At 40.4% G+C, this 24,126-nt stretch overlaps 1 protein-coding gene across 4 annotated transcripts in view; it reads left to right on the top strand.

The window, feature by feature from the left end:
• Positions 1-22,449, top strand: part of glis3 (GLIS family zinc finger 3) — a 28,760-nt gene extending 6,311 nt beyond the window's left edge. For 2 of the 4 annotated variants that reach the window (XM_011481703.3, XM_020707383.2), the window contains exons 5-10: positions 13,237-13,398; positions 13,490-13,600; positions 16,898-17,030; positions 17,175-17,247; positions 21,264-21,409; positions 21,892-22,449. In XM_011481703.3, coding sequence (XP_011480005.1) covers positions 13,237-13,398; positions 13,490-13,600; positions 16,898-17,030; positions 17,175-17,247; positions 21,264-21,409; positions 21,892-21,986 — 720 coding nt within the window. In that variant the 3' untranslated portion in view covers positions 21,987-22,449. Of the gene's footprint in view, positions 1-13,236; positions 13,399-13,489; positions 13,601-16,897; positions 17,031-17,174; positions 17,248-21,263; positions 21,410-21,603; positions 21,709-21,891 lie in introns of all 4 variants that reach the window. The other 2 variants (XM_023960353.1, NM_001163805.1) reach the window with 2 other exon arrangements.
• The last annotated feature ends 1,677 nt before the right edge of the window (positions 22,450-24,126 follow it).

The raw sequence follows: 24,126 nt of genomic DNA, 5'->3' as shown, positions 1-24,126 counted from the left end.
CATTTTTCCCATCATGTAGGGAACTCAGCTGTGTTATGCTGAACTTTTATACTCCCAAATCACAAGTTTATTACTTTTTGATTGCACTGTGCCTAAATCCATCCATCCATCCATCTTCTGAGCCCGCTGTATCCCTTTTGGAGGCATGAGGCTGCTGGAGCCTATCCCATCTGCTGTTGGGCAAAGGTGGGGTACTGCCTGGGGTGCAGGCCACACTATCACATACATAGGCCTACTTAGAGACAATTTAGAATCCTCAGTTATCAAAAGAAGCATGCATTTGAACTGTGGGAGGACTCCGGAGTATCTGGAGAAAACCCACACATGCATGGGGAGAAGATGCAAACTCCACACCAAAAGGTCCCAACTGGGATTCAAACCAGGCTGTGAGGCAAGAGCGCAAACCACTACACCACCGTGTAGCTTTTTGCTTAATTTCATCAATACTAATGATGCGGAACTACCACTTCTTAATCTCTATAACACTAAAAGCAACTTCCTCAAATTACTGTGACTTACTAAAACAATCCTGCTTTATGAGTAGCAATATTTTAAACTCCAAAGATGTTTCCAACTGTGGCTGAATTATGGCTGACGTTAAATTTCTAGCCGTTGATTCATGGGTTTGGATTCTGCAAACCAAATGTTTGTTATGGAGTGAAATTTCTCTGGCTTCCTCTAGTGATGACAAAAACAAGTAGCTAGCAAAAGTTGGCAAATGTCTTATTATACACCCATGATATGAATTTCTTAAACTTTTTTTGAGACACTATGTCAGATTTTAAACTTATTGTAATGTATTAGTAACAGCTTGATAGATTTCAATCATAGCTGGAAGGATTCATATCTTTCATGACATTTCCCTCTATTAGCTGTTGTGGCCACAGAACTTGTTGATGTTTCTGACATAAAAATCTAAACACTTTTTTGTCAACAAAATTGCGTATATTTTACTCCGTATTCCGTCTGTAAAAATACTTCAGACTTAGATGAGTAATTAAAGAAGCACTGGCCAGGCATGGTAAATGTCAGAGCCTTCAGAAAGTTAACTATTAACATCAAGCATAGTTGCAGTCGACCTTTTGCTCTAAAATACTTACTTATTAGCTGAAACCAGCTCGGTTTCCATAGGGGTGCCATCACTTCAGGGTTATTCGTTCCCTGCAGTCACCAAGGGATAACTTTTTGTAGGTTGCAACTTGTTGCCTAACGTTTTATGTTTGCGTCAAACGGTAACATTTTTCATCACACTAATAATTTAGCAGAAGTTTTTAAGAAGATTGATTATACCAAAATATCATTGTATCTTAAATAGACTGATAACGAAAAATAAATAAAAGCTAAAAAGTTGTGCATGCTCCACAAAAACTGAATGTAATTAGAGTCTTGTTTGAAGAAAAATTGTTTCTGTTTTACAAGAAAAATAATCTTTTCAAGAAAGATTTTCAATGGCAAAATATTTTGAGTTAGAGAAATCGAGATTTCCTTCTTACAATTATTTTTAAGACCATTTTTCTTCCTTCAATGGCAGATTTTGTTTTACTCCGTTAAAGAAAATCTGCCAATGGGGAGCGTATTCTTAAATTATTTCTTAGGGGCCGGTTTTTGCAGTGTGTGGGATGGATGGATGGGAAAGCTCAAGTTATTTTTATGTTTGTCAGAACATGATATAAAGCCTGTCCCCCCAAAACACAAAAGTTAAATAGATTGCTACATAAATCCCCTAACTAGCAGAAAAAACAGTTTTTAGTAAGCTGCACACAGAGAAGGCAAGCCCAAACCTGCAGCTACCATCTCTTCAGCAGTGATTGATCAGCCTGTTGGTATTCTTCGCTCACAGGACAATTCTCATTATTGTGATAGAAGCATTAGAGGTTTCACAAGGTTTTACAAAACATTTCACTGCTGATCATGGAGGTAATTGATGGACTTCCTCGTTAAAGGGATTGCTTAATGGAAGGAGGTGACATCAGCTTTTTGCAATTTGATTTTGTATGATTTTCTTTACAACTCTGTTTCTTTTGCATGAAATATGAGTTGTTGTTTTTTTCATTACGACAAGCAAATATTTAATTGTGGTATCTATTTTGTCTCCGCTGAAAACATGTCACATTTATATTCGGTTACACAAAATCGGAATCACTAGTTCAAAATAATTACCACCAAACAGGAAAGGGATGGCTAAAAGATGAGTGGGATAGTTGTGAAGGGCCATGGTTAGGGTCATGAGGATGTTGTGATGGTTAGCACTCTCTGCAAAGAGCAGCAGTAGTTACTGTGTGTTGTTGGCATCTTTGCTTCATGTCTTTGTGTGTTTTTACTTCCATCCTCTTCCCATAATCCTCAACACTTAAGAATTAATTAATTGCTTTTAGACAATTCCAAATAATTATGTCAAACTAAACGAATTAGTGTTTTATTTAAGCAGTACAGTTTCCTCGGCATCGATGTTAGATGTGATGAGATTTTTAGGTGATGCTGTAGGAGGCGTGATGCTGTAGTATCGCGAGACCCAGCGAGACGAGTGTGGTGAGTCGACTTGGCGGCGCGTAAGCATTTGAACAAACATTTTCGATCTTGTTTCATTTTTCCGCCATATTAAAACATTTCCTGCTAACTAACATAACCTGTTAAGAGTATTAAGCTTCTGTCAGCCTGGAGGACCTGGAGAATTTCATCGACGAGTGTTTTAATACCTGCAACATGGTGAAGCCCAGAACCGCCACCACCACCCCCTCCGCCAAGCGTGAACGGCCTGAGGACTCTCCCGGGGCTGTGTCCTCTCCAGGCAGCGGAATGAGCGATATCCTGGATTCGATTGACAAAAAGCTCTCCAGCTTTGATGGCCGCCTCAATCTGCTGGAGATCCTCCATAGAGAATTTCAAGGTCTGCGGGAGTCTCTGGAATTCAGCCAGCAGCAGGTGCGGGAGCTCGCAGCGGAGAACCAGGCCCTCAGAGAGACCGTGAAGACCCTGAGCAGTGACACCGCCCGTCTCTCCGAGGAGAACCGATCCATCAAGGAAACCCTCCTGGATCTTCAGTCGAGGAGCATGAGGGACAATCTAGTGGTCGCGGGGGTTCCAGAGGAGGTAGGAGAAGACCCCGAGGCCACCGTTAGATCCTTTTTACAGGTCCACCTGAAGCTCCCCAAGGAGGAGGTGCAGAAGATCTCCTTCCACAGGGTTCACCGCCTCGGAGGAAGAAGGTCCGACCACCAGCGCCCGCGTCCTATTGTGGCTAAATTCGAACATTTCAAACAGAAGGAGATGGTGAAGGGCCGCGGACGGGAACTGAGAGGCACGCATTACAGCGTTAATGACCAGTTCCCGGCAGAAATCCTCCGCAGAAGGAAGATCCTGTTCCCGCTGAGGAGGAAGCATCTTGCTGCTGGTTCGAGAGCGATTGTGGCTGTTGACAAACTTTACGTGGACGGCCGGCTGTTCCGGGACCCGGAGATCACCCCCTGGCTGTGCTGAAGGCTTTCAGATCCGCGCTGAGAACATCTGCGGTGCCCAGAAGAAACCCGCTAAACTTACTTCATGAATGGAAAACCGGATCATCAATAATCCACACCTCGATCTCAGGAAAACAGTCTTTTTTTTTTTCTTCGTCACCTCAGTCCCACTCATGTTTCTATTGTTGTTTTGTTGTTGTTTTCGTTTTCCCTTCTATCTCTTTTTTTTTTCCTTTACTCTCCCCCCCCCCTCTCCCCCCTCATTATATGTAAATCACCTGGAAGCAACTCATCCTCGGTAAGTATTTATTTATGCACGGAACGGGCGCGCGCACACACAAGCGCACACAGGGGCGTGCACATGCGATCCCGCACACACACGCCGACATACTGCAATCACCTCACACAGGCTCTCATAGGACGCACGCGACACGCAGCTCACATAGCCAGAAAACGTTCACGCGCACAGCGCTTCTCAATGCGGGCACGCGCACACGGACTGGCACACATGCATCACTTAGCTTTACACCTTTTCAGTCAGAGCAGTTATGAACAGTCTTAACATCGTTAGCTGGAATGTGCGTGGACTTGGCTCTGAGCCAAAGAGATTGAAAGTGTTAAATCACCTGGATGGTCTAAAAGCAGATATAGCTCTACTGCAGGAGACCCATTTATCAGATTCTTTGAATCACCTTATGTGCTGCTTACAATTTCCAGTTATATACTCTGCCAGTTACAACTCCAAACAAAGAGGAGTTGCTGTTTTAATTAATAAAAATCTTAATTCTACTCATAAGGATACAGTTACTGACCCAGAAGGCAGATTTGTAATCATTAATATATCCATTCAGAATAAGGACTATTGTATAGTGAGTATTTATGGTCCCAATGTTGACGACTCTTCCTTCTTTCACAGATTCTTCACCTCACTCTCAGTTCACTCTGACTCCACAATCATTATAGGAGGAGACTTCAACCTTGTTTTGGACCCTGAACTTGACAGACTCAGCACAGCAGCAAACCAGCGTACATGGCGGTCTGCAAGTATTCTAAAGCAGTACATGAATGATCTGGGTCTCTGCGACGCGTGGCGCTCATGTCACCCAAGCACTAAAGGGTTCACCTTTTTTTCTCCAGTTCACTATTCACACTCCCGTTTAGACTATTTATTAATCAGTAACTCTCTTTTAAAAAATATTCAAAGCTCCAATATCCATCCAATTATTATCAGTGATCATGCACCAGTCTCTGTAAACATTTCTAGGGAAAAATCCACACCCTCTGGTACAACCTGGAGGTTTAATACGTCTCTGTTAAAGGACCAGGAATTTCTTGAATTCTTTAAAAAAGAGTGGGCAACCTTCTTAGACTTCAACAATACTCCAGACATCCCACCGTGCGTTCTTTGGGAAACAGCAAAGGCAGTCATGAGAGGGAAAATCATTTCTTATTCAACGCACAAAAAACGCAAAGAGAAAGCAGATTTATTAGAATTAGAAAATAAAATCAAAACCCTGGAGACTGCTTATGCTGCTTCTGCACAGGAACACATTCTGGGAGATCTGAAAAATTTAAAGCTGCAGTTAAATGACATCATTAATAAACAAACACAATTTCAAATACAAAGGCTACGACTTGAAAGATTTGAAAACTCTAATAAATCTGGCAAATTTCTGGCTAATCAGCTTAAAATTAACAGAGAAAAATCATCAATCACCTCTATTATGGACCAAACAGGAAATGTCACCCATGACCCGGTCAAAATTAATAACGAATTTGAAAACTTTTATAAAAACCTGTACACACCGCAGATCAATCCGTCAGAGCAAAGTATTGACTCATTTCTTAATAATGTAAACCTACCCAGGCTAAATGAGGATCAAATCACAAACTTAGATTCTCCGCTCTCGCCGTCTGAACTTCATGAAGCTCTGTTACTAATGCCTAATGGTAAAGCACCAGGGCCTGACGGCTTTCCTGCTGAGTTTTATAAAGAATTCTGGGAACAACTGGCACCAACATTTTATAAAACTGTCACATCTATTAATGAGAGCCAATCAATGCCACATAACATGAACTCAGCCAACATAATTCTTCTTCTAAAACCAGACAAAGATCCCACTAGTCCTTCAAGCTATCGCCCTATTTCTTTAATCAATGCAGATGTAAAAATTATCTGCAAAGCACTAGCACAGAGAATAGAAAAAATCACTCCTCACATAATTCACTTCGACCAGACTGGATTCATCAAAGGCAGACACTCGGATGATAATGTCCGTAGACTAGTTAATATAATAGACTTTGCCACCATTAAAAACCAGGAAATGACGGTACTATCGCTGGATGCTGAAAAAGCCTTTGACAGAGTTAATTGGAAGTTCCTTATTGCTGCCCTCCATAAGTTTGGTTTTGGAGAAGCATTCATCAATTGGATCAAAATATTATATCACAACCCCAATGCATCAGTTAGAACTAATAAACAGACTTCAAACAGGTTTTTTCTTGGAAGAGGAACCAGACAGGGCTGCCCACTCTCTCCTTCTCTTTTTGCTATATTCATTGAGCCTTTAGCTGCAGCAATAAGACAGAATGAGAGCATTATAGGAATAAAAACCAAACACAGCCATCATAAAATTAGTCTTTATGCGGATGACATATTACTGTTTTTAAGGAATTTACATTCTGTAAATGAAACAGCAATGATCATAAATGAATTCTCCTCCATATCAGACTATTCCATTAATTGGAATAAGTCTGTTTTATTACCACTCAACAGGAATATGGAACAAAGACTCACAATTCCAGTTAAAACAGGAAATATCAAATATCTGGGTATCTACTTTTCCCCCAAACTATCAGAACTGGTGCAGCTAAACCACACCCCATTACTGAAAAGCATACAGGACGATCTAACACGCTGGACCAACCTGCCTCTGTCCCTTATGGGCAAGGTAGCCACGGTTAAAATGAAAATCTTACCCAAAGTTAATTATCTCTTCTCAATGATTCCCACACAACCGCCATTAAAATGGTTCAAAACATTAGACTCATCCATATCAAGCTTTCTATGGAACAACAAACCTGCAAGAATTAGTCTAAAAACTTTAAAATCTGCAAAAAGCTGTGGAGGATTAGAACTACCTAATTTCCACAAATACTTTCTTGCAAATAGATTACAATATATCTTAAAATGGTTAAAAAATAATCCAGAAACCAACTCATGGTTAGACTTGGAACAGGTGTTATGTGGAAAGATCAACCTGTCACAGCTACCATTTATTAGCCAAATAGTTAAAAAACAGGATTGTTTCAAAAGCATTAATATAAATGCCACCTTAACAGCCTGGTGGGAATTTCTCAAAATATCAAAATCATCAATTCAACCGTGCAAAATGACACCCATCTGGAACAACCCGGACATCCTTATTAACAAAAAAATGATTCACTTCCCAGCTTGGCAAGCAGGGGGCATAAAACAACTAGAGCACGTAATTATTGATAGAAGATTCATAACCCCCCAGGAACTTCAAGACAAACATGGAATAAATAACTTCTTGGAATATCAGCAACTTAAATCAAGTATTACTAAAAAGTATAAAATTAAAGACGACGATTTAAAGCTACCAGATGTAGTTACCACTCTGATTAATTTTTCAATGAATAGAACTCTCTCCAAAATATACAAACTTTTATGCAATTTAGATAACAATATTGCCCTTCCAACAAAAAAATGGGATGCAGATTTGAGCATCAGCACAGATGAAAGCTTCTGGTCAGAACTTTGTCTAAACACCTTTAAACTGACAAAAAGTTCAAATCTACAGCTAATCCATCTCAAAACTCTTCACAGAATTTACTACACTGGACAGAGGATGTTCAAGATGGGTCTCAGTAACTCAGACATTTGCGAGCACTGTGATAATAATCTACCCGACAGCTACATGCACGCACTGTGGTTCTGCACTCCTGTCAGGGCTCTCTGGCAGCAGGTATGTGTCGATTTATCAGTCTGGCTTAAGGTTTCAATCACTGCCTCACCGTCACTTTGTGTGCTTGGTGACATGAGTGCCATCGATATAGAAGAAGGATTAGCATCTATCATTTTCATAACTCTTTGTATTGCCAAAAAAACTATTTTAATAAATTGGAAAAACAAGAAAAATATAAACATAAGTCAACACAGAAATCTGCTGTTTGATCATATCAGCTTGGAAAAAATGTCAGCCCAAAGCTCAAGTAACTTTGAAAGAATTCAGTCTCTCTGGTCTCCTGTGGTTGACTCCATGACTTAGGGGGTGGAGGGCTTGGTCGTCGCTGCTCCTTGCCCTTCTGCCGTGGTTTGGGGTGGGGGTCGGGGCTTCCGGTGCCTGGCGGGGGCGGTGGGGGGCTCCGTTGGTCGGGGGGTCGGGTCCGGTGCCTGGGTGGGGCGGGCTGGGGCGCTGCGTGGTCCTCTGGGCTTGGGTGTGGGGGTGCGTGGTGGGGGGTGGGGTGGTGGTCTGGCTTGGCTTGGGGGGGTGGTCCCTTTGCCTGTGCTGGGGGGGGTTGGCGGGGGGCCTTGCTCGGGTGGGGGGGGCCCAGCGGCGCCGGATGGGCTGCCCATCTGCACCTGGGGCTGGGATCGGCCCTTCCCTGGCTCTGGGACGGGACGGGACAACCCTCTCGGGGCCCCCGGTCGCTCTGGGTATCACCCGCTTCGGCTGCGGGGTCTGGGGTGGGGTGGGGTGGGGGGCTTGTCGGCCCTGTCCTGTGGGGGGGCGTTCTGGGGGGGAGGGGGGGCCATTATTAGTACGGGTCGGGGGGGCTGGCGGGTCGGGGTCTCCGCTGAGGCAATCAGTGGTTGCCTCGGCCGGTTGGCCTCCTCGGTCCCGTCGAGGCCTGACCAGAGCTCTTCTAGGGCCGGCGTCTGGGGGTGGGGGCCTGGGCTTGCTCCGGGGGGGGCGACGCTTTCTGGCTCCTCTCTCTCTGTGTGGGGTGGGTGGTGCCGGGCCTGGGGTGTCGGCGCCTCCGGGGGTGGGCCCCTGGGCTGGGTGGCCCTGGCCCCTTTGCTGGGGGTGGGCTGGGGGACGGCTGTTTGACCACCGGGGGACAGTCTACCAGCTGTCCCCAACTTACCCCCTTCCTTATATAACCTCATATTAGGGTGAGGGGGTGGGGGGTTTAGCCTGCGATGCGCCTTGGGGGGGGCTACTTGGGAGTGGCCCCCCTCCTATGGTTGCCGTATGGAGTGGGCCCCCCCTCTTTCGGTTTTATTTGCACCTTAGACACGTAGGGTCCTTGGTAGGGGGGGTGCTTGGACATCACTGCAAGCAAGCAGCAGATGTCCTCCTGGCACCCTACCCGCCAATTTTAACCGCACCTTAGACATTTAGGGCCCCTTGGTGTGGAGGGTGAGGGGACATCACTGTGAGTAATCAGGAGATGTCCCCTTAGTGCCCTACTCGCCAATTTTAACTGCACCCCCCTTAGTACACACACCCCTCCCCCTTCAATATATACATTCAAACATAAACACACACACATGCACACAAACACCCTCTCAAACACCCATACACGCACACACATTTTACAAGGAAGGTGGGACCTGGGTCCATCTGTCCCCTACCCTGTCCCTGGTGGGGGGTGCGGGCCTCTTGGCGATGGCGGCCGTGTCCCTTGGGTGCCGGCTCCCTGGGCCCGGCGGTGCTCTCTCCGCGCGGTGGGGGGTTCACATTACACCTGAGCCGGGGGTGTTCGTGTCCCTGGGGGGTGGGTCCTGGTCCTTGCCCCTGGGCGCTGGGCCCCGCCAAACTTCCAACATGGCCGAGCCTGGTCGGGCCATATTTATAACATCCCTTATGGGCCGCCCTTTTTTCCCCGGGGTTCCCCCCTCCTGGGCGGGGGCGGCGGGCCCCTGCCTTGCTCCTACCTGGACCAACCGTGGGCCGGGTGGGTGGCTGCCTGGAGTGCGGAGCGGGTCTCCCTTGGGGGGTCCTGGCTCGTACCTGGGGTCGGGGCGGGGGGATGCCCGGAACTCCTGGGTGGTGGTGGGGTGCTCGTCTGGGGCTGTGGGCGTCCCTCTCCGGTGGGGCCCTGCGTTGGGCTCTTCCGGCGCGGCGGGGGGCTGCTTTCCTGGCTGGGCTGGGGCGGCGCTCTCTTTCCCTCTGCGCTTCCCTGCTCTCTGGCTCTGGGGGCCTCGCGGCGGTCCTGCTGGCCCTGGCCTGGGTGGCGGTCTTGGTCGCCCGGGGGGCGGTTGTTCCCTGCCTGTTCCCGTGTGGCGCTGGGGGAATTCCGGCTGCCGCTGCTGCTGCGGCGGGGGTATGGGTGTGGGGGTGGCTGGGCGCTCCTCCTCCTTCTTTTCACATTCCACCATCCATTTTAGAAGAACATAAACACTCACCTGAGCACAGGTGTTAGCTCACCTTTGCACTAATAGTTTGCATGATTGAATGAATGAAAGATTTCACACTAGTTGGTTTAAAGGCATAGGTATGCGTTCGTGAACACTATCTGTTTTGTGTGCATGCTGACATGTGGACATTTCTGCGGCTAGCAGGTGTGTTGATAATATTTGAGTGTGTGTGAACAGGCCCCGCCCTTTTTGTACTACATTTGAACCGTACCGTAACGATAAACAACCAGTAAACCTGTCTGCTCTATGCTGCTTCATGGTCTTACCCCCCTTCCCCTCCTATTATCACCCTCCTACCCCCCCCTCTCTCTAACGTCCCTCTCTCTTGTTCCCCTCTTTCCTTTTCCGTCCGGTCCAACACCAAAGATTTTCAAACATGATTGAAATTAATAAAGTTTGGCCTCAATTACAAAAGGGGTTTATTCAGACATACCTTTGGTTTGTCTGAAGATGAATAACCCCTCTTGTTAGAATAAAATATGTCCAACACAAGAGGCCCTCAGCTCTCATCTGTTTGCCTAGCTGTTGGACAGGACAAGTTAAAAAAAAAAAAAAAAAAAAAAAAAAAAAAAAAAAAAAAAAAAAAAAAAAAAAAAAAAGATGTGATGAGATTTTCCTCCAATGTGTACCATCATGCGCTTGGTAATAGTTATTTTTACAAAAATAATGATCTCAAATGAGACTTACTTGTTTAGATTCTGCTACATTTGCACGCAACAGTAGTTTGTATTTTATGTAAGCTTTGATTTGCTCTGTAAAGATTCTCCTGATGTAGCAGCAAACACTGGGAAATGCATTTTTTCCTTCACAATTTTTTCTAAACGATTGTTCAAAATATGTCATACGTCTTACATATACGAGATAAAACTCTTAAATTTACAACTTAAAATTTCGTAATTTAACAGTTATGACTTTCTTTCTCATAAATTTACGACTTAAAAGTCGTAATTTAAAAAAAAAAAAAATTGTAAACTGGCCCTAAAACTCTGTCGTGCCGTCATACTAGACAAAGGGTAAATCCTAAATATTTGAAAAGTAATTCTAAATTTCAAAAAGGACCAAGGTCTAGATTTGATAAATCTTGATAATTCTATTTTTTTAAGGCTGTTAACATTGATTGATCCAGTTTTGGGACAGTTCCTGTAATGTTTTTTTTTTTAGAGCTGACATAACTTTTTTTGTTTAGGATGTATCTCTTTTTTCATTTGATTTATTTAGTCATATTTTAGACGAAATAATCAATAGAAACATAAGAAAAACTGCATGATTTATAATAGAGAAAACGTCATGCAACAGACATGATGTGAACTGACCTTCGAGTAAAGGTGGGCACTGGAAAACGTCTGCTTGCACAGACTGCAGCTGTCATTGTGCAGCCAGGGCACGAGTTCCTGCCAGGACCTGTCACATGCTGGCTGTTACTCTCATCCTCTCTGTGGAGCCATACGGTTTTTTTTTTTTGGCCCAACATCTGCTTTGGAAGTTTAAAAATATTTAGTTCGTGCAAAGAAAGCAATTCTTTTTGTGTGTGTTCTTTTAAATTCAAGACTAAAAAGGATCTTTTGCTAAAGAGAGAAGTAAGTCTGACATAGGAGGGGAGGGATACAGTGCTGGCTGAAGCTTCAGCAGCATGTTAGAGCTCATGTACACTCAAATGCTTTTGGAGGGGTGAACAGGAATTGGCTCATGACAAGATTTTAGGTTACTAGACAAAAAGAGGAACTGTTGCACAAAGACATGGCTATAATGCAGATATGTAAATCAGTGACTCTTATCTTTTGCTGTCTGTTTCCACTTGTGAGGCAGAAAAACGTTTTATTGTGTTTCCTCAAAGCTCTGATCAGACGTATATTCCTGTTGAGTTTTTTTCCACTAAGTGACTTATGCAGTTACCTTACTAGACTGACCTCAAATTTTGCCCCAATTGTGCACTAACTCTGCTTTTGACTCTGTCTTAGTTGCTTGTTTTTAAGTCCATTTGATCATCTTTATCAATGAACATTTACCTGGATAATGAATTGTTCCTTTTTATTTACCAGTTTGGAACCAGGTTTAAGGCATTTAGCCTGTACAACCTCCAAATTACATTCTATGAAGTGACACAGTTCACAGAGTTTTCAATATGAACCGCCGTTTTCCTGGAAATTAACTTTCTATTCAGTTTTCTCTAAAGCAGAAATGGGCTTGTTAAAGTTTTTGAGATGAGAAGTTGACTGGAAAGATCTATTTTGACAAGAAAGAATGGCAAGAATTTAAATCAATGAAGAAAAATAAAATAAAAAGTAATTTGTTTTTGCAGTGATGGCCAAGAGGTTTCAGTATGCCAGGAATCTGGTGTTGGAGGAAGAATAACTTTATTAGACATGGTCCGAAAGGACATTCCAATCACCCACTCTCTGTAAGCAGGGAGCTGCAGGGAGAAGGGGGGGCAAATACTTTAGGATTACAACGAAAAACCTTTGAGTGGCATTTTTGAGCAGTGAAGTCATTAGTCACTCTATGCTTCAGAAAATTTCAACTAATGTGAACACAGCACTTCTGTCTTCATAAACAGTTGAATTCCTTAAAAAAGCCATCTGTTTTACTATGAATGTACTTCTAATACTTTACTAAAGTAAATACAAGTAAAAGTGATGTCTGACAACTGCTGTCAAGGTGACACAGGACAAACTGTTGAAAACAGAAACCTGGTATTATATGTTGAAATACTGACCCCTGCTGGTGACATCATTATTTTATAATTGGATAATTCTAGTTTTTGGATTTGGATTATACAAAATTCTCCTATTGTTAATACTTCTATTTCATTTTGTTTGATAAAATTGTTTATTTCAATCTTTTAAACAATCAGAAATAAAGTGTCATCATATGTAAAAATTCATAACATTTTGCACTGATTAAGAATTTTATTTAACAAGAACTTTATTAACATTCCAAAGGGCAATTTTTGCATAGCTTCTCAGTCAGGCATCCATAACTCCACACATGCATAGAATGCATAGAATTATTTATAATTATAAACATATTTATACGATATGTTACTGTCAAAAAAGCAAGAAACCTATTGCTATATGTTTTGACACTATTCTTATGATTATTAAATTGTCTATTTACCTCTTCTAAGAGCTCAGGTTGTAGTAATAAAAGGAATAGTTATTTGTAATAACATCATTGTAAAATGTATATTTAAAAGTGAATTTCCAAAAAGCCTAAATAATTAAAATGTCTGTGTTTTCGACAAACTATTTGGTCACCCTGAAAGCCAAAATGCATTATGTTCTTCGAGCCATAAAGTATAGTTTCAGTGTTGTGAATTTGAGTTTAAGATTTTGATGTGAGGTCCTCCGATCTATAGCTCTGAATATCCTTGTTTTGTTTTTAACGTGGTTCCAGTTTGAAGGCTGCAAGAAGGCATTTTCTCGACTTGAAAACCTGAAGATCCACCTGCGCAGTCACACGGGGGAGAAACCCTATCTGTGTCAGCACCCAGGATGCCACAAGGCTTTCAGCAACTCCAGTGACAGAGCCAAACACCAGCGCACACACCTGGACACAGTGAGTGACACCCTAGCAGAAGAATATGGATTGTTATGAATCCTCTTTTTCTGCGCACCTTTTCCATACATGTTTGTTTGTGGTTGTGCAGAAGCCGTACGCATGTCAGGTTCCTGGCTGTGCAAAGCGTTACACTGATCCCAGTTCATTAAGGAAACATTTGAAATCCCACTCTACAAGAGAGCGACAGTTACGCAAGAAGGCAAGTGCTTTGTACAATAATACTTTCCTGTTTTTCTTTTGCCTATATTGTTGGAGAAAACTTATGTAGATATATCTAAATGTATAGATTTATGGATGGATGGATGGATGGATGGATGGATGGATGGATGGATGGATGGATGGATGGATGGATGGATGGATGGATGGATGGATCCATACGTACCATCAAGTCAAAATAAAAAAAATTCAAGTATTTTTCAGACACTAAACTTCTACTGTGCTTTGATCTATTTTAATTAATTCTGACAGGCTACTTATCCCTGTGAGCTCCACACTATAGCTGAACATAGATTAAATTTAATTAAAGGTGCCGTTTGATGGAAACACCTAGCGCATGCATGAGCCGAGATGACAGAAATAGATCTCAGAAAATTACTCACAATTATGTTGTTTGTTATATCTCTGCTTTCCATTTTCCACTGGAAGCCTCTCCATTACTTTACTTTTACAGCAGTGCAGGGTTCAAGTTCATATTTTAGCATGCATGCATGACATGCTCCTTTGCTTTGAGGCATAAGTCACCATAGATACAGACAAAGATGAGTTGCTAGGGAAAAAAGGCACAGAACAGGGTTTTTCGATTTGAGATATTTTAAATGTGTCATGATTATTATTTTTATTTTGTCATAAATGTTTAGAAGACAAAAGACTAAATAGTTGATGATTTTTAAACCATATTCAGCCTTTGCTGGACACCAAAAGTATTTTTTTTAAGTTAAGGATTTAGAAGATTTTGTAAATTGTCTTCTTTTTTAGTAACAACTCATCTTTGTCTGTATCTATGGCGACATAAGCTTAGGACCAAAAGAGTCTCTGCACAGATACTATTATTACCGATTTTACTTGACTTAATTGACTGAAATCGCAAAGAGTTCCACAATTTCTTTTCCTCTTTTTTAAGTACACAATTTCCTTTTTAAATTCTGCATCTTCATATTTACAAAAGATGAACTCTTGACTTATTGTACTATTATGAGTTAATTATTTATATGAGCAATCCAACAAAAGGAAGTCTTTCTGGCTACAGTTGGAAATTATGTTTTTTGAGGTCAAATATTCTAGAGCGATCAACACAAATTTTTTCCTACATTTGTCAGTTTTTTGTTGTTTTTTTCTTTCATGCACAAAAACTATGCTTTCTAATCCTATTAGTAACTTCAGATTTAATTTTACCAACAATTAACCACCATTATAAACCGGTAAAAAAAGTTTGCTTAAGTTGATTGAAAAAAATGTGTTCAGTCTTTCTCAAACTTCAATTAACCTCTAGAGTGTTTTGTATGGTTTTGACAAAAAAACTGTTTCTTTCTAAATTAAATGTAATCAACTCAGACACAGATTTTTCCTTTTTTTTAAGGCCAGTCTTGAGACAAAGTTAAAAAGAAGGGAAGGAAATATTTTACTAATTATTTGTTTGTTTGTTTTTAATTCCCATTAAAAAAGATGTATGTAGTTGTCTACATTAGAGGGAGAGACACTCACCTATGCACTTGAAAGTATTTACATTTTATAAGAGACGCTGTGAGTAGTAGTAGTAGTAGTAGTAGTAGTAGTGAGTAGTCGTAAAGATGGAGTGCATCTTAGCAGATTGGGATTAGTTAAAGTCAAACATTGATTTCATTTGGTTTACAGTGTAAGAAATTCTAATTTTTAAATGAAAGTTCCATTTTTCTTCACTAGTGATGGCAAAAAATGTTTTTCTTAACCAAGCAATTTGAAAAGAATTTTAAAAAAGAAAATAAAACGTGAATCAAATCAAACTGTCAAAACTTGAAAAACACTGATTTCTGGCATTGATGCCCATCCCTACCCATTATGAGAGAGTATTTTTCTAATACTAATGAATGAGACAAAAAAGAAAGAAAAAAAAAACCTGAAAAAAATGTGTTTTAAAAAAAAATATTTTTCCTTCTTCCCATAGAAAAGTTTGACAAAACATACATTTTGTAGAACAAGATGTGTATACAGGCTGGAATATGTGTCATGCATATCTTTACTACACAACCCTTCTTCATAAATAAAATATTTTACACGGGACAATATACAAACATGATTTTTTTTCAGGACTGCATAGCAACTGTTGTAGTCTGACAGGATTTGAGAAACAGATGCTCTGTCTTGTCACCAAAGTATTTTTAACTTCCTTTTTGTTTCCATGGAGCACTGTACAGATGGGTGAAACAATTTCTGTTTATCAAAAATGCTGGGTCTTCAGGTGTTGTTATGATGGGATTTTTCTTCTTTGTAGAAATTATGATGAAAAAGTTGGGTTAATCAGTACTATTTTTCAACTTGGAGAAATTTGTTTGCATTTATCCGAACGGAACAGCTTCATTTCCTGAGTGTTTGTGGGTTTTCTTCCATTCCATCACATGAGCATTAAACCTCCTTTATTTATTCGTTTCTTCTAGATTTTGTGTATTTAGTGGGAAGTTTTGAAGGTTTTGATACTTTGGAATTTCTCTTAAAAGTCTCAGATCATCTTTTGATCGATTTCCAAAGTGTCCCAGTGGTCTTTTAATTATAATTATGCTGTTTTTAGCCAGAATCTGAAAACGTGTTGTTTTCCAGGACATAGTTTCTGCAGAGCGGCAGTAGTTCTTTAGAAATTCCGATCTGAGTTGTGGGCTAGATTGTTGGGGCGGAGTAGGCCCGCCCACACATCCTGTTGTCCATCTGTTTACACTCCAATCCACAAGCTTACAGCCACTCACAACCCCAACCTAACATTACCTGTGCAACAAAAACGGCGAGAAATATCCGAGCTATCCAGCTGTACCGTTTAAACGCAGATGTACGTGGATCTAGTCGTCAATAAGTGGACGCATCAGAATGGAGCGGGGCAGGGAGCTTGTAGCCCACCAATTGTATCTTTTTTAAACAGCATTTTATCAGCTGCTCTAGATTTACAGTGATTGGAATAAAGAAGACTTTTAATGTTCTTCATATATGTCCTCTAGCATCAGAAAAATGCCTCGAGGACATGTCAAAATCACCAAAATATAATTTAGCACAGTGGGTTTTAAAAAAAAACATTTAGCCTACTACCTGATAGAACCATCTAGCCCAGACCATGAAACCATTACCACAGCAGGAAGCTTTAGCAGACAATAGGAAATTCATCATCATATTTTCCTGTGCCTTATCAAGTATCAAAAACTTGTACGTATTTAGTGTTTTTTTATGTTTTCTTTTAAAAGATCTTTTAATGTAAATGAATATCAAAAGTTGATCATAATCGTTTCTATTTTTTTACACACGTGTATTGTTTCGACAGATGAAATCCTACACTGATGGAAGTCTGGACACACTTACAGATTGTTTAACTATCCAACACCTTCAGCCAAACACTTCCCCTCTGGCAAGCCAAGACAACTTATCTCCTGGTGCCTCTCATGACTCATTCTCTGGTATGTAACTTTGTCCTGTTTGCATAAATGCGCTTGATATCAGGGAGGAAACTTACATAAACATATCCCTCTGAAACGATGTGCACATAAAAGGCCTATCCATTAGATTCACAGCCCTGAAGTGTCTGTCATCCTGTTCCTCAGCTGCAGCACAAGGACACGACTCCTTCGGCGATCCTCACCTGACTCATTTGTTACCCATTCAAGATGGCCCCAGGTACTGGAGATTGTGTTGCATTATGATGTTTATGTTTACATTTGAGACTTTAGCTACTTGTGCATGTTAAATCCGATTTAAAAATCCTTGTTTTTATTTTCTGCAAACATTTTCACCTTCTGCTTAATTTGGCCTGCTGTTATAAAAAATTTTTTTTTTTTTTTTTTACATTTAAAGGTTTTACATAATCATAACCAACAAAAAGGCCATCAGCCTCCAAATGTTCTATAGTTTTTTTTGTAAGTTTAATTATCTGTCTAAATGATTTATGTTCTTCTGCAAAAAAGAACCTACACTTTTTAAAAACATATTATTTATATTGCAATAAATCTAAAAGAGGAAAATAAATTAAGCTGCCTTTAAATCAATGCCCTACATGCTATAACAACTTTAGAAAGATAACTCAAAAGTTCATTGTAGTGAAGTAAAACAACTGATTTGCATCAACATACAGGAGGATGGATTCTTCTTTAGTTATTCTTGCCACTTTTCAAAATGTAATAAATTTATGAGTAAACATACAATTGTATGACACAACAGGAGGGCGAAGTGTATCATTAAATAACTTGTAAGTAGTGTAAATATCAAGCTGGTAAGGAAATGATTGTGTGACAACCACTGTATCAGAACCATATTGTGTACATTCAAAGGTTTCATTAGCTGTACTGGAAACTGTAAAGTTCAAATGGTTTAGATGCCAAGAGGAACTCTGCAGATTTACAAGGACCTGTTTCAAATGGATGGAAGCGTATTGCATTCAATTAAAAAAAAAAAAACAGGTGATCTGCGTTCAAATTTTTTCTTGTATTTACAAAAAAACATGGGTGTTTCTAAGGCTGGGCTCTAACCTCAGCTACTCATGAAAACTATGAGATCAGCTGCAACTTAAAGCTGAAAAGCCACAAAGTGTCCGTGTCATAAACGCGTCTATTTTGTTTATGCTTTCGTCTCGATATCGCCAGTCTCCTTTATTCTTCCTACTTACTTTATCCACAAACATTACAGAGGAAAATGTTTGAGAATTATTAAATATGAACTGTTTATTATTATTTTTTGTCTGTGAGTGAATCCCAATAACAAGCAGCGAAGTTTGTGGGCGACTTGGATGCTTTTGTGAGATTTTTTTTTTTTTTTTTAAGATTTATATTTTTTATTTGTAGTTGTTTTGCAATCTAATTTTTTTTGTTTTTCGCTCAAATATTTTTAGGACTACAACAGTTTTAGTCCCAAAGAGAGAAGATAAGGACACGTCTATAACTTACTTGCATTACTCCAACAACTTGGTTCACTCCAACAGAGAGAGTAATGATATAAGGGATTTCTATGGAGTTTGTTTTTACAATTATAAGTTCTTGGGATGTTTGATCATTTTTGTCTGGGGCGTTTTTGTGTACTTTTGCCCCTGCAGAGTCCAACAGTATCTCATTTTCTGCATCACCACAAACGAAAATAAACCGTTCATCCTGATTAATGTTTAATACTTCCCCAACGTTCTGCTTTGCATTGTTTGTGGATAAAGTAGGACGAACAAAACAGTCTGTCAATATGGTGACGAGCACATAAACAAAACAGACACGGATCATGTTTATTACACAGTCACATTGTGGTTTTTCAATTTTTCATTGCAGCTCATCTTATACTTTTCATGAGTAGCTGAGGTTAGAGCCCAGCCTGATTGGAGTTCTTTGCTTTTGCAGTCGTTGAAAAAAATTAGAAGGAAAAACACAGAATAACATTGGAACAAAAACACCCGTTGTGTTTTTTTTTTATGTTTTTTATCCCAAAAAATAGACTTCCACACAAATGTATGTAAAGTTGTTTTTAACTTTTGCTATTACTGTAAGATACACTATATTACCAAAGGTATTTGTTCACCCATCCAAATCATCAAAATCAGGTGTCCTAATCACTTGGCCTGGCCACAGGTGTATAAAATCAAGCACTCAGGCATGCAGACTGTTTTTACAAATATTTGTGGAAGAATGGGCCGCTCTGAGGAGCTCAGTGAATTCCAGCGTGGAACTGTCATAGGATGCTACCTGTGCAACAAATCCAGTTGTGAAATTGCCTCGCTCCCAAATATTGCACAGTCAACTTTCAGCTCTATCAGAACAAAATAGAAGAGTTTGGGAACAACAGCAACTCATTCACCAAGTGGTTGGTAACGGAGAGGGGTCAGCGGTTGCAGAAGAGCATTGTGCAAAGATACACAGTCAATTGCTACAGAGCTCCAAACTTCCTGTGACCGCCAGATTAGCCCAAGTACAGAACGCAGAGAGCTTCTTGGAATGGATTTCCATGGCCGAGCAGCTGTATTCAAGACACACATCACCAAGTCCAATGAAAAGCGTTAGATGCAGTGGTGTAAAGCACGCCGCCACTGGACTCTAGAGAAATGGAGAAGCCTTCTCTGGAGGGATGAATCACGCTTTTCCATCTGGCAATTTGATGGACGAGTCTGGGTTTGGAGGTTGCCAGGAAAACGGTACACTTCGGACTACATTATGAAATTTGGTGGAGGAAGAATTATGATGAGTTGTTTTTCAGGACTTGGCCCCTCAGTTCCAGTGAAAAGGAGCTTTGAATGCTTCAGGATACCAAAACATTTTGGACCATTCCATTCTCCTAACCTTGTGGGAACAGTTTTGAGCGGGCCCCTTCCTCTTCCAACAGGACTGTGCACCAGTGCACAAAGCAAGGTCCATAAAGACATGGATGACAGAGTCTGGTGTGGATGAACTTGACTGGCCTGCACAGAGTCCTGACCTGAACCAGATAGAACACCTTTGGGAAGAATTGGACCAGAGACTGAGAGCCAGGCGTTCTCCACCAACATCAGTGTGTGACCTCACTCACCAATGCGCTTTTGGAAGAATGGTCAAGGAGTCCTAGAAACACACTCCTCAACCTTCTGGACAGCCTTCCCAAAAGAGTTGAAGCTGTAATAGCTGCCAAAGGTGGTCTGACATCGTATTGAACTCTAGGGGTTAAGAATGGAATAGCACTTCAGTTCACATGTGAGTCAAGTAGGTGAGCCAATACTTTTGGTATGTTCAGCAAAAATTAAGGATAGGAAAGGAAACTAGAGCTTGGATTACACATACTAAATAAAAATGAGCGCTCGAGAATGTGTTTATAGGAAAGATCAATCAAATTCTAGCCTTTAATAAATACAAACATCTTAAAAATAGATGTAAGCATTACCCACTTAAATAATTTTTTTCAAGTTGCAGTCCACTTGTCCACTTCAGCTTGTGTGTGGTAAAAGGCAGGGTACAGGGTTAAGACAGAGGTGGTGAAACCGGCAATTAATCTAAGTGCCCAAGAGCACAGCAGGGCTCTTTCACAGATTTATTTCAAAGCTGTCAGCCCAGTAACAGTTTAAACCCAGAACATCCTTACAATTGGAAGGGGGGCAATGCTAATACTGCCCCAGCATGTGTGCTGTATTTACTGAAAGCTTTTTGTTGTTACCATTTTTTTAGTTTTTTTTTTAACCTGCAGCAACAGTAAGTGGTTAGTTTTTTTACAAAACCCTGACCTTGTCTCAGCACTGGCAAATAAAGACAGATAAAAGTTTCACGCGCAAAACACACACTCGATCTGCACCATTAGTGGTGACTCGCAAAGTCAAGATTCTGCAGCATAGCTAAAACTGATTAATTAAAGTAGCCACATGACTAATAAACACTAACGAGAGGCATAGCGGCAAGCTGTTCGCACCAAATCCCAGCAGTAACAAACTGGCTGCACTTTTATAGCAGCAGGTGCAGGTAATTGCTGTTGCTTGAATGAAGCACACGGCTGAGGCACGAGTCCAGCAGAGCATGGAGAAGGAAAGCTCCGATCCCACATGGAAACCTGATTTATAGATTTAAGAAGAGACACACCCACACCAAAGCTAACGAGGCAGGAAAACATCAAAAATGGCCACGAAGAAGTGATGCAACTCCATCAGAAGAGCTCTTTTTTTCCAACTTTTAGCAAGTATTTACTGATTTCTGCAAATATTTCAGGTTTGCTGCACCTTGCCCTCATCAAGTGTTCTCTGAGGACTTGTGTGAGACTTCCCCCTGCCTAACCACCAGTGGATCATTCCTTCAGAACAACTGTTATCTACAGCAGTTCAGCCAAGCTCCTGGTGTGGCAGATCACAGCCCAGGTACTCAGCAAGTTATAATCAAATCCATCTTTAAACATGTGAAAAGGATCTCTCCACGGGTGTTACCACTTTGGTGCCAAAAGGTGGTTTTCTTCTGTGAAAGCTTCCTACCTGAAGAACCTTTTAGCAAAGATGTAGGTGGTGCTGTGTGTTTATTTTCTTTTTTTTTTTTTTCATGCACACTAATGGTGTAGTCGAGTTTATCCTAAAGATGTGCTGCTGTGAGCTGCTGGTTTCAATTTTCCAACTTCACCTTTAAACAAAGCCCCCATGTTCTATCCAGACTTGACAGCTGCAAGGTTGGCGACTTTTTTTGCATTTGAGTTTAAAAAAAGAAATCATTGTATTCTCAAGTCTCTGGCTACGTTGGCAGTTCTTTTCCGTTCCCAATAGTCTCAAACTCAGTTCGTTCAGAAAGGAAAAAAAAAAAATTCTGTATGCCATTAAGTTTCAGAGGCTGATCTGTGTGTGTTCTTCTGTAGGATTTGACGTCCACATTCAAGAGGAAGAAATTACTGCTAATCGGGAGCTGCACAGCGCAGAGTACTACACTGTTTTGGACCATGGCACAAATTAGGTTTTCTATCCAGTTGGATGAGAACCTTCACTGATGGATATTCTATTGCACTACTTTTTGCTACAGAGGGAGCACATCTTGTTTATGTTAGTTCAATGCCTCAAGCAGACAAAATGATGAAATAGTCAAAGATTCTATTTTTAAAAATAACTGTTAATGTGTTTGTTAAAGCATCATAAATACATTATTCTTACTTCATAATTAATGTGCTAGCAGTTTTTTTTTCTTTTTTCGTTTACTTGTTAGGTTGAGACGCAGTTCCTGTTCTGTATGTAGTACTTCAGGTCTGATGGCATTTTGCACAATGTTAACACTGCAATCAAAGCAAAGTCTGCTATGGATCATGTTTTTTTTCTCTTAGAGCCTTGTCTTTGTAACTATAGTAACAAGACACCCTCACCATTTCAATGTAATATTCCTGCATATCACCTGTTTCTTGAATAATGAAAGGACTGTGAATGATCCCGTGCATGTCTCCTACTTATTTTAATTAGCTGTGATCATTCCTTTGACCCCTGAATGCCTACAAAGTTTTCAAACTTCACAACAACGTACCGTTTCAATGTTTAAAACTATATGCTGTACATTAATAAACCACCTGATTTTCATCTAAAATTTAATTGGAAACAAAGAACTTGCAGTATAAAAATGCCTTCATGTTTAGTTTAAAAAAAAAGGGATTACTATCACAAGTTTAGATTGCGTTCCATAATTTGTAAATGTGATTTTCAGCTATAACTTTATTGCTAAAAATGCCTGAATTATAAAGGTCAACTTTTATTTGCTTGACATTTACCCAGAAAAAATTTGGGGGTTTCTCCACCAGAGGGAGTTTATCTGGATGCTAAAATTTGCCTGAATTTGTTCTGAACAGTCAAAAAATGTGGAATAAAACTGATTAGTATTAAGTTTTGAAATGTAGAATTGAAACTCAGCACCACAGCTGATGGAAAAGCCACACACTTCTGTGCTCTGGTAATTGATGGGTCAAGTTTACAATCCTGTTATATTAGGCAACATCATTTTGTAGGAGGCAAGATTTCCCACAGAGGTTAGAGGGATGCATGCTCTGTGAACCAACAGGAAGTGATGCTCATGGTTCATTTGCCAGATTCTAACCAGTAACAGCCTCGTTTTCTTTCCCGATCTGCATTGTAGTTCTTCACAAGAACCTAAACGCATCACCACAACGGTTTTTCACATCTGACGCGATTGTAGCGCAAATGTGGTTTACTTGCCTAGTGTGAATGATGATCCACAAATGTAATACCTAAAACACAGCTAGAGGGAAATTTAATTAATAAATGCTTGAGTAAAAGTTTGTGATTAGGTTAGGTAAAAACTGTTTATTAGTGATGGATAAGTCCAGCTAAACTGATCTAAAGATGTTTTAGAGGGGTTCAGAAACATGTCACTGTGTGTTTTTTATATTTTATCTTTTCATTGTGCGTGTTTTAGTAACGCAGAGATGCAAAAACGTAAGTCTTTTTTTGTTCTTTCTTTTTTTGAATCCTTCTTAAAGTATTTCTTCCTCTCAGGTTCAGCAATAATCTGAATTTTCCTGGTGTAAATAGAACAGAGTTTTAGTGGTTGTACTGGGTTTTTTTTTTTAATTTATCAACAAGAAAAGCACAAAGTTTGTATAGAAAATGAGTGTGACTACAATAAGGACAATAATATAAGTTTGAAAGCACTTTATTATTAGATTATGATATAAAGATGTTAATGGTTTTTAACATTTAAGACACCAAATAATCCTAAATTATAGTGTTCCTTAACTGTGTCTTTCTCCTCTGAAACTAGAAGAACAAACAATTTTACTTGAAACATCTTTTTTTTATAAGAGTGTTGTGCTTCAGATGGAGGTTTTGCTAGTTGCCTAGCAACGGGAATAACAGCTTTACCAAAAAAGCGTCTGTTTAGTAACTGGCAGTTACTAACTGCTAATCAAATACAAATAAAAAGAAAGGCGGTGTGTTGGATACAGGTGGTTTGTTAGGCTTTGTGTCCAGCAGAAGCCAATGCCTGCTTTGTTTTAACATTGTTCTTCCTTTAAAAAACCTGGTTTGATGAAATAGTTTCACCTTTTGCACCCGAGTTTAGTTCAAAAGAAGGACACCATTTGTCTGCAAGTGCTGAA

The sequence above is a fragment of the Oryzias latipes genome, chromosome 12 (genome assembly GCF_002234675.1).
Source record: "Oryzias latipes chromosome 12, ASM223467v1".
Lineage (NCBI taxonomy): Eukaryota > Metazoa > Chordata > Actinopteri > Beloniformes > Adrianichthyidae > Oryzias > Oryzias latipes.
This window is presented reverse-complemented; position numbering and strand designations above follow the sequence as displayed.